Source organism: Manis pentadactyla, chromosome 5 (genome assembly GCF_030020395.1).
Source record: "Manis pentadactyla isolate mManPen7 chromosome 5, mManPen7.hap1, whole genome shotgun sequence".
Classification (NCBI taxonomy): Eukaryota; Metazoa; Chordata; class Mammalia; order Pholidota; family Manidae; genus Manis; species Manis pentadactyla.
This window is the reverse complement of record NC_080023.1, coordinates 112,095,095-112,111,227: the sequence shown is the minus strand read 5'-3', so window position 1 is coordinate 112,111,227 and position 16,133 is coordinate 112,095,095. Positions and strand designations below refer to the sequence as shown.

The 16,133-nt window shown below is 46.1% G+C and overlaps 1 protein-coding gene across 10 annotated transcripts in view; it reads right to left on the bottom strand.

Moving 5' to 3' along the window:
* JADE1 (jade family PHD finger 1) overlaps nt 1-16,133 on the bottom strand; it is a 56,517-nt gene that overhangs the window by 17,549 nt on the left and 22,835 nt on the right. For 5 of the 10 annotated variants that reach the window (XM_036903373.2, XM_036903374.2, XM_036903375.2 and 2 more), the window contains exons 3-8: nt 11,897-11,982; nt 11,466-11,570; nt 8,799-8,956; nt 6,620-6,807; nt 3,908-4,119; nt 656-823 (exon numbers count right to left, since the gene is read on the bottom strand). In XM_036903373.2, coding sequence (XP_036759268.2) covers nt 656-823; nt 3,908-4,119; nt 6,620-6,807; nt 8,799-8,956; nt 11,466-11,570; nt 11,897-11,982 — 917 coding nt within the window. Of the gene's footprint in view, nt 1-655; nt 824-3,907; nt 4,120-6,619; nt 6,808-8,798; nt 8,957-11,465; nt 11,571-11,896; nt 11,983-14,488; nt 14,547-16,133 lie in introns of those variants that run through there. The other 5 variants (XM_036903377.2, XM_036903381.2, XM_057502612.1 and 2 more) reach the window with 4 other exon arrangements.

The window sequence follows — 16,133 nt, the reverse complement described above, 5'->3', positions numbered from 1 at the left end:
GACCAAAGCCATGAGACTTCATTCTAAGCCATCCCCAGATAATCCTCAGGAGGAAAAATGCTTCAAAATCACAACATCAAAAAATGCTGAAATTTGAATCACAAATGATACACTCTCATAGTGAGCCATGCAAATCAAGTGAGTCAAGGTCTGGGACTTGAAATAAATTAGACCAGACCTAAAATTAAAAAGGTTGAGGCCAAGTAAAGATTTTAATAACAATCACAAAAATGTGACCTAGAAGAGTGGCTTTTTAACCTCGGTGGGGGCCACATGTACAAGCTCACCATGCCCAGGGACCTATGGCCAGTCTCCGGGTAAGGACGCACCCACACCCGGGCCACAGCCAGCGAGGCTGCAGGCCCTCCCCTGGGAGCGCGCATCAGTGGCAGGGTCAGCTGCAGTGGATATCTGAAGCCATAACCAAACACCACCAACCCACGCTCCAACTCACTGCTGCTTCCAGTTACCACTTCCACAAATTTACATACCATGACATGGTCAAAGTGTGCAGTGATCAGGTAGCAATTAAGTGTTTTTTAACTCATCAGCTACAGTGCCACCACTTATTTATAAATGGCTCCCCACCCCTACCCCCACCCCCACTAAAGCCCAAGACCTCCTGAACTAAGCCATTATTAAGAACCACACCTACCTCAGGGATCCACAGAGCACAGCTGACATGGACCCACTTGGTCCCACTGCGGGTCGGCTTCATAGCTCCTCCTTTCTTGGGACACAGCAAGCACTTCGGCTGAACCCCCAGGGCACACGTCCGGCACAGCCAGCTGCCCTCTGGGACCTTGAGGATTCCGTAACAGGCCTGTAAAGCCACAGCACATCCCCAAGGGAAAAGGAGAGAGAGAAAAAAAGATTTACATTTCTCAGTGTATGTATTAATTTAAAAGCACACACAAAGCTTTTTAAAAAAGAGCAGAAGAATCCCACATCTTCCTAGATGGGACCCTCCCACTTCGGGAAAAATGCTGGCAGCCTCGGAGCAGCAGCCGGCAGGTATCTGCGATCTTCAGGCACAACACGTACCTCCTTACCCGGGGGGTGGTCCTGAAAACTACACGAGGACAGCAAGTCCACAAAAAGTCTACTTTGCTATGTTGCTGCAGATGCCGGCTACATTGCGTCTCTAATTGTTGGCCACAAACACCCTGCAGGGCTCAGCAAGGGAGTCCAGTCCTCTCTGACCTACTGGTGTGGGTGGGACGCAAAATGAGGAAGAAAACCACAGTGCAGTGGCGAGCCTCCCAAAGCTATTAGTGAGACTGGCAGTGGGAACAAGAAAGGAACTAAGGAGCATCCTCATTCCCTGGGCGGAGCAAACTCTACTAACTAGATCCCAACACTCCCAAATGAACACAACAGGCACGGAAAAATGAGTCGCTCTAGACAAAGAGAATTTGGTCTCTTTAGCTGGTATTTAAAACAAAGCCTGCTTTGCACAAGATGGCAAAATGACACAAGACAGAGGCAACTGCAGAAAGCAAGGCATTTACAACCAAAGTCATCGAGATGATTCAAAGGAAGAAAAGGCAAATGTTAAATGAGTGAAGGAACAGAACTATGATGGTACCAGGAGCACATTCAGAACCTTTTAAAAACCCCAAGCTGCTCAGAACTTTATCCGTAAATGAACTAGAAGTCAGGAGGCTGAGACACATACGCTACCAGAGCTCCAGGCCTCCAGACAGGAAGCACACAGCAGCCATGCAATCTGAACATCCAGGGCACACGAGGGAAGCCACAGGACATGGGTGGCCCTGAGACTGGAGCTGAGGAGCGCCGTGTCGTTGCCATGAATGCACCACTGTCAACACAGACTGGGGGGAAATTTCAATGAAATTCAGTGATACTAAGGTTTCAAATGCTGAAAATGTCTCTATGCATTCCAAAGAAAGTCACATTCGAAAAGGTAACTTATTTTACTGGAAAAGCAAGTCAAAGCTAAATTAAAAGGTTAAAGTATGTCTTAAAGACACACCATGAAGAACATCTCAAAATAAATATGAAGTAACTGTTAAGGAAAACAGGCAATGTGGTGAGGCAGAAAGAATAGGAGCCAGACACGGGGATGGGAGAGGGGCTCAGAGGCCCTGAGGGGCAGTTCCGACTCTGCAACTGACCCACAGTGGTGCCCTGAGCAGCCCTGCCCCCCTGACACCAGTTAGCTCATTTATAAAAGGAGGGCTCAAATAGTTTTCATGTAGAGACCCTTTTTATTTCAAATAAAGTTTCTCTTAAAAGAAAAACAAACAAGTAAAATGGCAGGAAAAAAACTGAAATTTCATCCAATAACATCAGCAACAAAAAGCAACAGTGGTAGTCACAATCATGATCTTGATACAATAAAACCGCTATAACAATTCTCCATTATCCCAAGGCAACTTCCTACACACTTTGAAAACCCAGAGCTACAAAACAGGCAATAACAAGACTAAAGCAAAAGACTGTGGTCACGGCTCCTCGTCTAGAGGAGATGCGGGCAAGGCCACAGCTGGAAGTCTGCAGGTAGAAGGGCACCCAGACAAATACAAAATATAAAGAAAATGACAGCCAAGAATTTCACAGAGCAAACTCAATTCTTCTTCCCCAGAGGTCACCCAAACACTATTGAGTCTTACTTTTAAGTTTGTTTTAAATCTCAGCATCAACAGGTGAATTCAAAGAAAGTACCTCAGGATAGCCTTTTAATACATAAAAGTGTACATAACATGTGTTCCCACAGAAATCCAAAGTACTGTTAATGCATTAAAAAAAAATAGAACTGCCAAGCAAAACTGAGGTTGTCACAGCTTTTAAAATCACCCAGTGCTCATCCTTACTGGAGTGGAAGGGTTTACCTTTCTGTGGGTGCCAGCAAGCAGCCAACCTGATCCATCCGGCATCAGAGAGCACAGAAAATAGGTAAGAAAAGGGATCTCTTTCCTCTTCTTTAACAGTTCAGTTTGTAAACTGGCACGTTAGCAATGTTGTGGTTTGAATTGTGTCCCAAGAAAGATATGTTGAAGTCCTCACCCTGTGCCTCAGAACACGACCTTACTTGGAAATAGGGTCATTGTAGATATCATCAGTTAAGTAGGGTGGGCCCCTAAGCCCTTATAAGGCAATGGCCATGTACGAAGGCGTGCATGCACGCACACACCCACGCACATGGGTGCAAATAGGGGCACATGCACGCATATACATATGCACACACAGGCACACACATGCACACACATAGGCAGGTACACACACATGCAAACGCACACACACAGGATACCATGAGATGATGAGGCAGAGACCAGCATAGTGTAGCTGAAACCCAAGGAGTGAAAGCACTGTCAGCAAACCACCAGAAGCTGGTGGCAAGGGAGAATTTTCCCAAAGGGTTTTCGAGGAAGCACAACCCTGTCAAATGTGATTCCAGACTTCTAGGCTGATTCAGCACTGCAAGACAATACACTTCTTTGTCTTAACCACCCAGTTTGTGGCATTTGTTATGGCAGCCCCAACAATTTACTACAGCCAACTAACCATATTTTAGGAGCTTTTTGCTATGCCCCTAGTGTTAATACCTCACTCAGGTGCTTGAGCAGGGGAGAGGCAGCTCATATATTCTTTTTGAGCAAACCTGACTTCTATGGATGGGAATAAAAACCTAACGTGAAGAAAAATGTCCACAAAGGATCCTATTCTTCCCATTGTAAAAGCAGCAGGAAACACTTCAAACACTGTGAGAACCTATTAGGAACAAAAGGCTGTGTCCATAGGGCACAATTTTTTGCCTCACTGAGGACAGCAAGGAGAATGGACACCCTTTCGAGGAAGACCCTGGGCTCTCTGGCCACTGCGGCGGCAGATGGGCATGCAGGCCAGGCAGCTGCCTCCGGGCGGCCACTTTCTGCCCACGCACCTGGTGCACGCAGATATTACACTTGTCACAGAACACCATCTCGTTGCCATCCTCCCCGTCCGGCGACTGGCAGACGTCACAGACAACGTCTTCATCATACTCGATCCCTAGGCCTTCTTCAGTCTCGATGGCATGATTCATATTGTCATAGCAGCGCTGCTCAAACTCCTCCAGGACCCTCTCCATGGTGTATTCATCCAACTCAGACATTCCTGAAGGAAAAATGTCACAAAACACATTAATAAATCCATTAATAATAGTATATTTATAAGTAATTTACAATGATAAATCATCTTATAAATCAATCCATCCTGAGTGCCCAAATGTTTTCCACTGGATGCCTCTCAGACCCTTCCAAGGAAGGATCATCAAGTTAATAACAGGCAGAGTTTTTCATGCAACAGTTTGTTCCTTATGTCAGGTGCTGAAGATGCAGTGTTCTAAGCAGAAAAACAAAAGATAAGTCCCAAAAGGACTCAAGGAAATTAAATACATATATCATTAAATCATCATTTCATTACAATATTATATATAACTAACATGTAAGTGACTTCAAAGCCATGATCACATATTATGGTCTGAGTGTGTTTTAAAAACATTGCTTTCTTGCTGCTTAAAATAGTGCTCTGAAAACAGATTTCACTGTGAGCGTACAAGTGTTTTTCACTGGTTTATCCCTCACCCTCTGAATTTACTGAGTTGAGATACATAGTTAACCAGACACATGAACGGCAGAAACACACAGACTGTCTGAAGCAAAGGAAACAGCCCACTGTGAATCAAATAAAATGCCTTCTTATGCAAGAATGATCAAAAATAAATTTCAAGTTTCAAGTGGTTATTGTGGTTATAGCTAGTGGTGGGATAGACTTTTTATTTTCTTTCATTTGTAGACAGACTCCAAACTTCCTACAATGAAAATATTCATGCAAAAAGAAAAAACAAATCAAAAAATATTCAAGCAGAACATTTAAGAGGTGAGAAACAGCAGAAATATCATTAAAACCAGCAATAAATTTTATGCATTATCATACATGTACAAATGTCAAATTAACATTTCTCAAGTTTTTAAAAATTTGGAGAACACACAGAGGTGACACTGTAATAAGCTCTGAACGGGTATTCAAAAAGCTACTGATCACCTCAAACCTTATTTATTTATGCGATGGTCTCTGCCCAGCCAGGCACTTCCACCTCAATTCCTCCATTTTAAAAACACCAGCTTTGAAAATATAATCCTATGCCCTGTAATGAATTCACCATTAAAGACCAATAAAAACTAAGACAAATGCTTTATTTAAATATGGGTTCAGTTAATGTTATACAACTGCACAACTTACTTTGCCCAAGTATTCAGCACCCCCTCAATCTGAGTTACCACAGTACTCATCACTTAAATATCCACCAAGCCCCCTCGTGTCTCCAGCTGCGTTCCCGCCATAACACAGGACGCCGGGTCAGCTGTGTGTTAAACTAGTCTTTTACGAAGCAGAACTTTATATACTCTTTGGAGCTGAAACACGTTGCTCAGTTCAAAGAAAACTCTGAAAACTTCTAAACAGAGCCTGTAAGACAACTTCCTGGCTTGCTGACATTCTAGCCACTGATACCTAAAAACAAAGACTGTAGGAAGGAAATCTACTTTGTCAAAATACCTGAGTAAGGAAACAAGGAGAAAATAACTCTCCTGGCTCCATCCCCACTATCACTCCGTTGGCAGGCTGGGGCGGGACAACAGCAAGTCCTCACTGTGTGCCTGGCCCGTGCCAGGTGTGGGGGTTAATGCAAACCAAAGACAGTCTTTGTCCTTCAGGGCTTTGAAATCTACAACCAAACATTTCATAAATACTTACGGTTGTGCTAGACCACAAACAAGTAGCTCTGCCACCATTTCTCACCTGCACCCAGGGCACAAATGCTAACTAATCCTCATAGCCTGTCACCCAGAGCCCACACTTGACCTCATCATCTTGCTTATCACGGCACTTCAGGCAACCTCTGGCAATCAGAAGTGGCATGCAAGATGAACCTATGTGCCTTTCTGGTCCCGACACCAGGAGATGCAAAACCCTGAGCTGTACCTACACAAAACCAAGTAACTCTCAAGCAAGAGATCACAATGGGCAGAGCACTCAGCTAAGGCAAGGCTCATGAGGAAAGCCAGGATGGAAAGAAACAGGTAAGACATGAGGGAAAAGCATCCAGGCTTGGAGCAGGCCTCATGGAGAATCTGAGGTGAATGAGACACAGGAGCTGGCTGGAAAAATGGTGAGGCGGCTAGAGCAGAGTTTATTATGAGAAATGAGACATGGTGAAGAAAGGAGCTGAATGCCACCACAGGACAAACACCACACAGAAAACTGTGTGGACCAGACCTTTTTGGGACCTTGGGGAGATCCCTTCATTTCTCTGGGCTGCAGTTCCCTTGGGATAAATAAGCAAGGCAGCATAGGGTGGGGACAAGGCACCCTGATTTCATGCCTGCAGAAGCATCCCTCCACAATCCCCCACCTCTCTCTCCATGAGCCACCTCAGCACTCCCGTCACAGCCGCACAAACTGATCCCCAACAAAAAGCCATGCTTCTGAGACGAACCCAGGCTCCGAGGTGCTGGCCTCACCAGGGATGAGGAGCTTCCGCTGCCCACTGGGTGCCTGGAGTACTGCTCCATTCAGCACCCATGCACGCACGACACGACCCACGGACTCTCACCCATCTCCTTCAGCTCCTCATTGGTCAGTTCCAGCCATGCGGCGTCCATGTCATTGAGGTCGTAACGACACACACTGTCAGCCAGCGTCCGGATGTCAACGTAGCCCAAGTCGGGAGGCTCGGAGCCTGAGGAGACGATATATTTCTTGGGCCTGATGAACATGAGGGATTTCTCTTCAGAGATGACCCTAGTTAACAAGAAAGCAAAGTAGCCAGGTCATACTTCCCCCCCCACATAAAGAAGCCTGACAGAGGACCCCGAGCTAACTTCAGCCTCAACTCCCAAACCTCAGGCCATCATTAGGTCAACAGATTTAAAACCTTGATGTCACTACTAATAGAACTAAGTAGGAGTTGGCAAAGACCCCAGGACGTGAAGACCACGCAGGAGTCTCACCTAGCTTCCCAGGACACTGCATGACCTGCTGGCAACGCCAAAACACTGGCTTCCAAAATTTCAGCAATTAGCAATTACAACACTTCCTACTAGCCAGGCCTGCCCCAGCCTGCCGTAGGCCATGTGCTGGCTCTCAAGACCATCAGGAGCCGGAGTAGCCATGCGCACACAGCCAACCCTGGGGAACCAAGGGAAGCAGCCCATGCCCTCCGACCTTGTCCACTACTAAGCAGTCTAAGAACCAGAGTCCTCGCCAAGGGGGCGACCCTCCAACATGCACTGAGGACCCCAGGACAGGAATGCATCTCCTTCTTCTCACACTCCCATTTCTCCACAACCTGTTACCCCCTGAGGAAATGCTCTCCATGACACCCCACTCAGAAATGTCAGCACGTGAGATGCTCACGTCACCCGCTCCCTAAAACAGAGGCCAGCATCAGAGGCCCCTCACATCCACACAGCTACACCATCTCTGACTGCCAGGACTCTGTGGTAACATCAACCAAGTGGTCCAAAGAGTTTATCAAAGTATTTTCGTCACCCTTATGATTACCAGAGTTGAGTTTCTCTACACGACACCGAGATGGGCAAACTACAGGGAATTATATCTCCTACTCAACCAAGAGCAGGGTTTCAGCAGAAAACTTCCGTATGCTTTTAATGCCCGCTTGTCTTGTGCCAGGCTCCCAAATAAAATGGAAGGATCCAGTGAGCAATAACTAGGATGGGACTGGGGATGCCGAAACGATCGGTGCCATGCCCCAGATGCAGACTCTAAAGCAAACACCCTGGGTTTATCCCACAGAGCCCAGGGAAACCTTCCACACCCCAGGCTGGGAGTCTGGCCTAATGAGGCATCTGACTGGTCATTTAAGCCTGTGTATTTACATCAACATTTGTCGCAGAGGTCTCAAAACAATAATCATCAAATCGGATCATCTCAAGTGCCTGAAGAGACACCAAGTGGGTGAGGGCTGACAGGTAAATTCAGTCTACACTCAGCAAGGTGAAAGAGGTCATTTCCCCAAGGAGGCAGCAGACTGAGAGCAGGGGAGCCCAGTGCCAGCTGAGCACAGAGGGCACTCGATCCGCTCTCCCCATCAGAAGCCGCTGGGTCAGCGGAGCTGGGTGGCAAGGAAATGAGCACACCAGCCCCAGCTTTATGCTGAAGCAAGTCATCAAGGACCCAACCGCCAAGACCCTGAAGGGGAGAAGTGGGTTTGTAAGTAAATCCAGAGAAAGCCCTACAAGAACAACAGGGCAAAGGTCATCCACAGAAAAACCCACCAATATGTGTCTCTTCCAAAGCTCCCCTTCTACATATCCCTAAGCCGGCCAGCCTCCTCACACCTGTTCTCCTGCAACAGGGAAGCAATTGACCACTGTGGGACCCAAGAAGCGACCCTTACTGGCTTCTGTCCAGTAGAGTTGCTCTCCAGACTCAACTTGATTTGGGTGATTGGGGGTAAGAGGTTGGGGTGCAAGTGCAGGAAAAGAGGAAGCAGCTGTGCAAACATCTGAATTTCTCTCCCCAAACCAGGCACTTCCCAGGTTGCCCTCCTCTCCTAACAGGGCAGCACCTTCCCAGGAAAGCAGCAATGCTAAATTCCGAGGCCCACAGCCCTCAAAATCACTACAACCCTTTGGACCAGAAGCGTGTTTCCACCACCTCTCTATTTCCACTTGAGGCCACACATTATTTCACAGCTAACTCAACCATTACTCCTCAGCCTCCTGGCTGCTGGGGTAGGAAGGCAGTGGCAGGTGGAGAGGCCCATCTACCTGGCCACAGGCTGAGGGATGGTCCCAGGACTGACGGGCACCTGGACCCCTTTCTCCCACTCCTGTCTCCAGGGATCTGCCAACACATAGTACTCATCTGGGTTCAGCTGGTAGGAATCATGCAACTTCATAGCAGTGATCAGGTCTGTCCGAAACACCTGGAATGGGAGAGAAAGGGTCACTGATTGATATTTGCATTCTTATTCAAAACACTGGCAGCTGCAGGGTAACCAAGGAGCTGCCCTGTAACAAAGTCACTGTACCACCAAAGAACCGGGCTGCCATGTACAGGAAAGCCCTCCGCCTGTCATGCCCTCGGCCTCTCTCAGGCTTGGTGCTGGCAGCAGCTTGCCCCGCTCACTCACTCCCACATCAGCTATGCAGAAGTTTCTACAATAGCAGCAGCTTGCTGTCCTCCCCTGAAACACTTCTGAGAACTCTCAGTTCGAAGGAGGGCTGCTAAGAACATGTGCCTAAGATCCTAGAGGGAGATATTTCACTCAAGGGTGCTCTTTTGATAAATGTTTAAGAAATAAAACTCCACTAACCATGTAACAATTTGAACCCAAAGCTCAGGACCACCAGGGCCTCCTTGTCTGTACTCAAGACTGCCACCACCCAGGGCACCAGGGCTTTTAAAGCACGGGGTCTGGGAGGCCAGGCCCTGGATGGCTAGTGCCAGGCAGAAGCAGAGGCTGGAAAAATCTGGGAGAGAGGCAATGACAGACGCATGGTGTCAAGTCAGAGAACGGGCTTGTAAAGAACATGTTTTTTGCACACCTTTATCTGGCAGAACTTCTTCAAGGGAAGCAGCATTTGCAGGGACAGATGAGGAGGGGAAGTAAGGGAGGGAGGGAGGGAAGGAGAGAAAAAGAAGAAAGCAACTCCGACCCTCTCCTTGTCCTATAAAAGGCAGACCCAGAGACTCAAGTACCCCTCTGGCAGGACAGCTCCTCAACTCCTCACCGCAGGCCTTGAGGGGAGCCCCACAGAGGTGGCCCGGACTGGGCTGCACCCGCAGCCCCTCAGTCTCAGGCCTACACAGGGAAGCTCTGACCCTGGCATCAACACAGGCCCCAAGTTGTATTTGGCACAGAGCGTGCCTGCATCTGTAAGCTACACTCTCTGTTTACACAAGCCACAATGCTGAACTCTCCCTTCTTGGGACAGGGAGTTCTTTCGTGTGCTGCTAAGCACAGTTCACATTATATGTCTGCTAATAGGTCCATGTTTGTTTTTCCTGGTGGCTTTTCAGGCTGGTGACCACTTTAATAAAATTCACCATAATAAAGTCTGAGGCAGTGTCTGAATAAAAAGGCCAATTCTTCAGCTTGCCATTTTTGAAACCAACATTCCCTCGGCATGCCACTCCTGTTTTTAAAGTCCCAGAAACAAGCAAGAACCTGGCTGTACACCCTCTATAAAATCACAAGTAAGGTCAGTCCCCTTAGAGTGCTGAGCCCCTGAAGCAGGTGCCTGGTCCACATGTGCATGAACTTTATCAGCCACACCTTCCCCACCCCCAGAGAGAAAAGTCCTTTAAAACAAAGTCACAGGTTTACAACTTCAGGAAGCAAATCACTTAAAAACACATTCAACTAAGTCTTATAAGCAAAAAATAAGGGAGTTTGCCAAAGAAGGAAAATCAAACTGAAGCAACGCGATGAGAAAAGGCAGCCCACCATTCCTTTATGCAAAGACTCAGATGAGGATAGTCAAGAACTGAAACAGATGCCCTCAAATGGACTCCCGAGGCCCTGGCAGAGTTCAACATTAGAACTTTAAAGGAGTTTGAACTCAGAACTAAACTCAGAGAAATTTCAGAAAAAGTCTGAAACAAAACATGGCCAGCGCCATCCTCACTGCTTAGTGCCGCCCTGAAAGGGGGTTTCAACTACACCCCGGGACAGAGGTGCTCAACACGGTGCCATCTCCCTAGGAGAGACCCCTGTATTCCTGCCCTGAATGAGAACAGTGTAGTAGCGTGGAGCAGAGCTGCTCCAATACCACAGAGAATGAGGGGCTACCACAGGCCCTCACAAGGACAAAGGCCTGGCATGAATCAAGTCAGTGAAAGGCCACCTTCCTGAGACCACTTGGTCTAATGTTTAAATGTCTCCTGGGATGGTTTTCTGCAGTGCTGAAGGATGTGGACCACTTTCCTCATGGAGGGTTTATTCCACAACTAAATCACCCCGATAACTCAACACAGTGCCCGCAACATTCCCCTTACAGTTGGAGAAAAAGAAGTACCTCCTGGAACGTGGGTCTCTGCTCAGCCACCACAGGGTGAGGCTGTCTGTGAAGTCATCCCTTTAGGAGGCAGCACAAGACCAAGGAGCTGAACCAAAGACTCCCTTTCCCATAACCTGCTCTCCTGAAAACTGTGATAAGCTAAAATGCCTTTTCTTCAATCATTTAACTCCTCAGAGCCCAGCAAAGGCTGTCAAGAGAATACAGATTTCAGGACTGGTAGGGGCCCCTATTCAACAAAGGCCAGCAGGAAAATGCACCTAAAAACAATTTTAAGTATCAACCGATGAGAGAGAGCGAGAGAGAGAGAGAACAAAATGTGGGGGAGCAGGGAAACATAAGATGAGAAACAAATCGGAAAAGAAGGGGAAAAAGCCTTAAGCATAATCCCCAAAACAGAACTCCCAGAATTACATTGGGTTGTTGCCAAACAAGCCACAGACTCATGGCCACAACTAACTTGAGGCTGGCAGTGACTGGCAGCAGCCGAACCCGCTCATCTCCTGGCCAGAGGAAAAGCTGTTGGGAGCCAGCGAAGATGGAACAGAAAAGGAAAAAAAGAATATAATTAATAATAATAGCTAACATTGACTGAGCACTTCTTTATGTGCTGTATGTATTAACCTCTGTGTATTAACCCACTTAATCCTCACAAGAATCCTATGAGGTAAACCACCTGTGAGAGCCCCAGTTTAACAATTTGGAAACTGGGGCACAGAAAGGTCAGGTAACTTCCCCAAGATTGCAGATAGACATCAGTATCAGTCAACCAGGTGTGTATGTCAATTGTATGCACTCATGCACACATGGATAACATGCAAAGTCACACGGCATTCAGGAAATACCTCTGAAGGTTTTCGATCTTCATGTCTAGAGCAGGAACTTCTCCTGTTCTGGGATCGGGAATTCTGTGACCAAGTAGTTGACAGGCCTAATGACGCAAATATACAAACAGGAACAGTTAGAAGTACGCAAATCACTGAGTGCTCAAGGGGCTTTTTTTTAACCACTCTGCAGGGCTCACAGCTCAGTGCCACCTAAGAGGTGAGCACCAATGCTCTGCAGGAGCTCTTCACCTGGACAGAGCTTCTCTACTTCCCTGTTTTTAAACATTCACCACTTTGCACAGCAGACCTAACAAGATTTTTGTGGCAGCGCTGTGCTCAGGGATGCTGCATCCCAGATACAACACACAGGAGGAGGAGAGGCCTTATAAGAACACCCTGCACGTGGAGCCATCCCTGTAAGCCTGAACTTGAGATTCAAAATCTCACATTGGTAAAAACACAAATTGAAAAACATCTGACTGAGTTTCAGTAAACTTTCTTGATGCTAACCTAAGGTCATTATGCTAAATCCTAAGGCCACCCCGAAACTAAAAAGGAAGTTTTGACTCCACAAAGCATAAAAACTTAGCATTCCCTAGTACAGGAAATGCTCAGACCTACGGGAGAGACTAGGCATTATGGCCAAATAACCTTTAAAATTGCCTACTCCCCTTTAATAAGAAAATGCCAATTGGCTCTTTTCTGTGTCTATCTTCCACAACTAAATAACCAGCGCTGTTGTCCAGCGTCGACCCAACAGGCCACAGAAACTGGAAAGCTCACCAGGACACGTGCATCTCCCAACTGCCGCCAAGCACGCGCTCCTCTCAGGCCTAAGACCTCTCCTCAGCACTGAGTCCATCTAGCTTGAGACACCCCCTCAGTCTCGCTGGCAGTTCTCTTTCCTGATGTCCACTCTGTAGTCCTCATCTTTCATGCATCCCGTTTAACATTAGTGTTTCTCCTTCATTCTCTGGTCTTGCTCCAAATGCCCTCCCTGGGGAGTGCTCAACCTCACCCATGGTCCTACCCAGCCTGCCACCACACTGTCAGACCTGCATTCCCACACTAACCTCCCACCCAAGCTCCAGGTCCACGCCCACCTTCAGTAAGACGTCAGGTTCAGTGTGTTCAGTGTTCCTCAGATCAGTCAAGTCACAACTACAAAAACCAGGCTCAACATTTTACACAAACCTGTTTCTCTTCCATTTCTTCTGGGATGAATATCACAACCATTCCTACTTTATGTCAGAAATCTTAAAGTCATCCTAGACATCCCTCACTCAGAACACATCCAATCAATGGCCAAGTCCTATCAATTCAATTGCCCGATATCTCAGATTCCCAGACCCTCTTTCTCCACCTCTTACCACTTGTCATATAGCCAACTGCAGTGGCCTCCTCCATGTGTGGGTGACATACCACTGCCAGGGAGAGGGAACAGCCCTCACAGCCACGAGCAGTATGTGACTTCCCAATAAATCATCTCCTCCCCAAACATACACAGTACCATTTCCCAGAAGCTATCAACTCCCCCAAAAACAAAAGCCAAAACCTGAGGGAACTGCCATTCTACCAGTAAAATCACTTGTCATTCAAAAAGGAAGTTTTTACCGCTACATAGTCCGAACAAGGGACACCAAAACAAAGCACCCTTACAACCTGGGCATGTGAAGGAACAGACTGTGCACACAAGCCTACCATCAGGTTTGCGATGCCGGAGACTAAGGGGGACTGCCGAGATCCCCTCTGCCCGGGAACACGCCGGCACTGTCCCTGGTCACCACTTCAAGGCCTGCTGCTGGGTCAGCAGAAGTGGATGGTGGCCTACTGTACTGCTCAGTAAATACTTCAGAAAATTCTGCTTTAAGAAGTAAATCTGTCTCTTCTGACTCCAGTGAACAAGGACATCTCACCCCACACTGGAAGGAATATTCTGGGCACACTGGTAACTTGCACAGGTTCCAAATCTGGTCTTCACTTTCGAAAGAAGGGAAGATAGCCCAGTTAGAGGCCTGGAAAAGCAGGCGGCTGGGTAGCCCAGGTCTTTAGAAAGGCCTCTTGTGCCCTCTGATCCAGCAGGCCATCCTCCTCCCAGCCCAGGAGCTGACAGAAGAGAAAGAGGAGAATACAAGCAACTCCAGGTGGATGCCCAGGGGTCAGGGAGGGGGAAGGCAATGCAGAGTGGAAAGGCATGGCCCCTTTCACTGGAATTACTATGGGAAGGATTATAAATGATAAAGAACAAAACCAGAAATTTAAAAAGAATCATTGCTATACTTTAAAAACTAATATGGGGTGAAGAGAGGCAAGTTTTATAGTCAAACACCTCCAGAGTTAAAGCAGATACAACAGATTCACTCGTTTTTGGTTTGGGGGACCCTCTTTCCTCTTCTTGGGGATCTGTCAGGATGCCTCCAGGGTAGTTTCCAAGTTTCCCAGGAAGCCTGAATCTTTGCTGGCAATAAAACACAACCCAAGTAATCGCAATCAATTATAAACTTTTCCTAGGCCTGCTTTTGTATTCTTGAAAAATTTTATCTGCACCACATTTGCATTTAAAAACAGATACCCAAACATGCTACAAATTTGGTTATCTGAGAGTATTACCCAAGAGAAAATTTCTGGTCCACCCAGAAATAGTCTGTTCCTCTTCCTTTTAATGTACCTAATGCAAAAGGAGGAAGAGAAAAATTAATCCTATTAAAGTCACTGTGCGGAAAGGGAACAAATGGATAAAAAGCTAAGTTTAAATTATCACTGACAAAAGGAACGTTCACAGCTTATTTATAAAGGCCAAAAACCAGAAACCACCCAAACATCCCCACAGACTGAGTGAATAAACAAACACTGGTGACCCATACAACAGAATATGGCCCAACCAAAAGTAACAGGCTGTTGATAAACGCTACATGGATGAAATAATTATGTGAAGTGAAAGAAGCCAGACAAAAAAGGTATATACTGTATTATTCCACTTATATAAAACTCTGGACAAAAATAATCTATAGGGACAGAAAGTAGATCAGAGGTTGGCTGGGCAAAGCAAGAAGGTATGGATTACAGTTGAACCTTAACATGGGTTTGAACTGCACAGGTCCACTTACATTCACATTTTATTCAATAAACATATTGGAAAAGTTTTTGGAGATTTGTGACAATTTGAAAAGAACATTTTCTTTTCTCTAGCTTATTGTAAAGAATACAATATACAAATCAGGTAACATTCAAAATACATGTTAATCAACTTTATGTTAACAGTAAGGCTTCTGGTCAACAGTAGGCTATTACTTAAGTTTTGGGGGAGTCTAAAGTTATACACAGATTCTTGATAGCATGGGGCGGGGGCGTATAGGGGGGATAGGTGCTCCTAAGCCCCATGTTGTCCAAGGGCCAACTGTATATTAAGTTTTATGATTTCATGGGTGTGAACATGTCAAATGTATCAAAGTATATACCATAAAGTGTACAGAAAACAACTGATGATTTTCTATCCTCCCTTAACAGTAAAAGGAAAGAAAGGGCTTCCATTTATTTTACACAGGTGGTTTGCATAAAGCAGATTTTGCTGCTAAAAAACAGGTGAGGAACTGGGATAGTCAACTAGAGGATCCTTCCCTGACCAGCAGCAGTTCTTTACTACTGGTGATCTTCTCATTTACTTGCTCATATCAAAAACTATGTCAAGCCATCAGAGTAAGACACAGATATATATATATATAATACACAGAATACCTAGTTGGTGCTGTACATACAGCAGATTCTCAATGAAAAAAATTTTAAGTGGATAAAAATACAATGTCATTGCTCAGGACAGTCATGTTCAACAAGAACCATCACTGTATCACTGTAACTCAAGAACTGAAGGTGGCTGTTACCAAGAATATACTCCTGTTTTTACCTACTACAAGATAGGCTTCTGAGCTCAAGGAAAATGAGGCCATGGAGAAAAAAGCAATAATGCATTTAAAGGCAGCTCAGTGGAGTCACTCCTTCCTGACTGGAATGCACCAGCATCTACAGAAACATTCATGGGCAGTCCACACACAAGAAACTCAAAGCAAGGGTCTTAACGTAACTATACCAGTTCCACTCCACACAGCCGTGCTCTCTCCAGGTACTTCCCAGATGGTCAAGAAGGTTTCAGACTATTACCCAAACAAAAATAACTCGCATCCCTTTTTAATTGAAAGTTAAGTTACAGAACATTTTTTTCAAAGTTATTTGGGTGGAAAAAAATTAATTGAAACAGAAA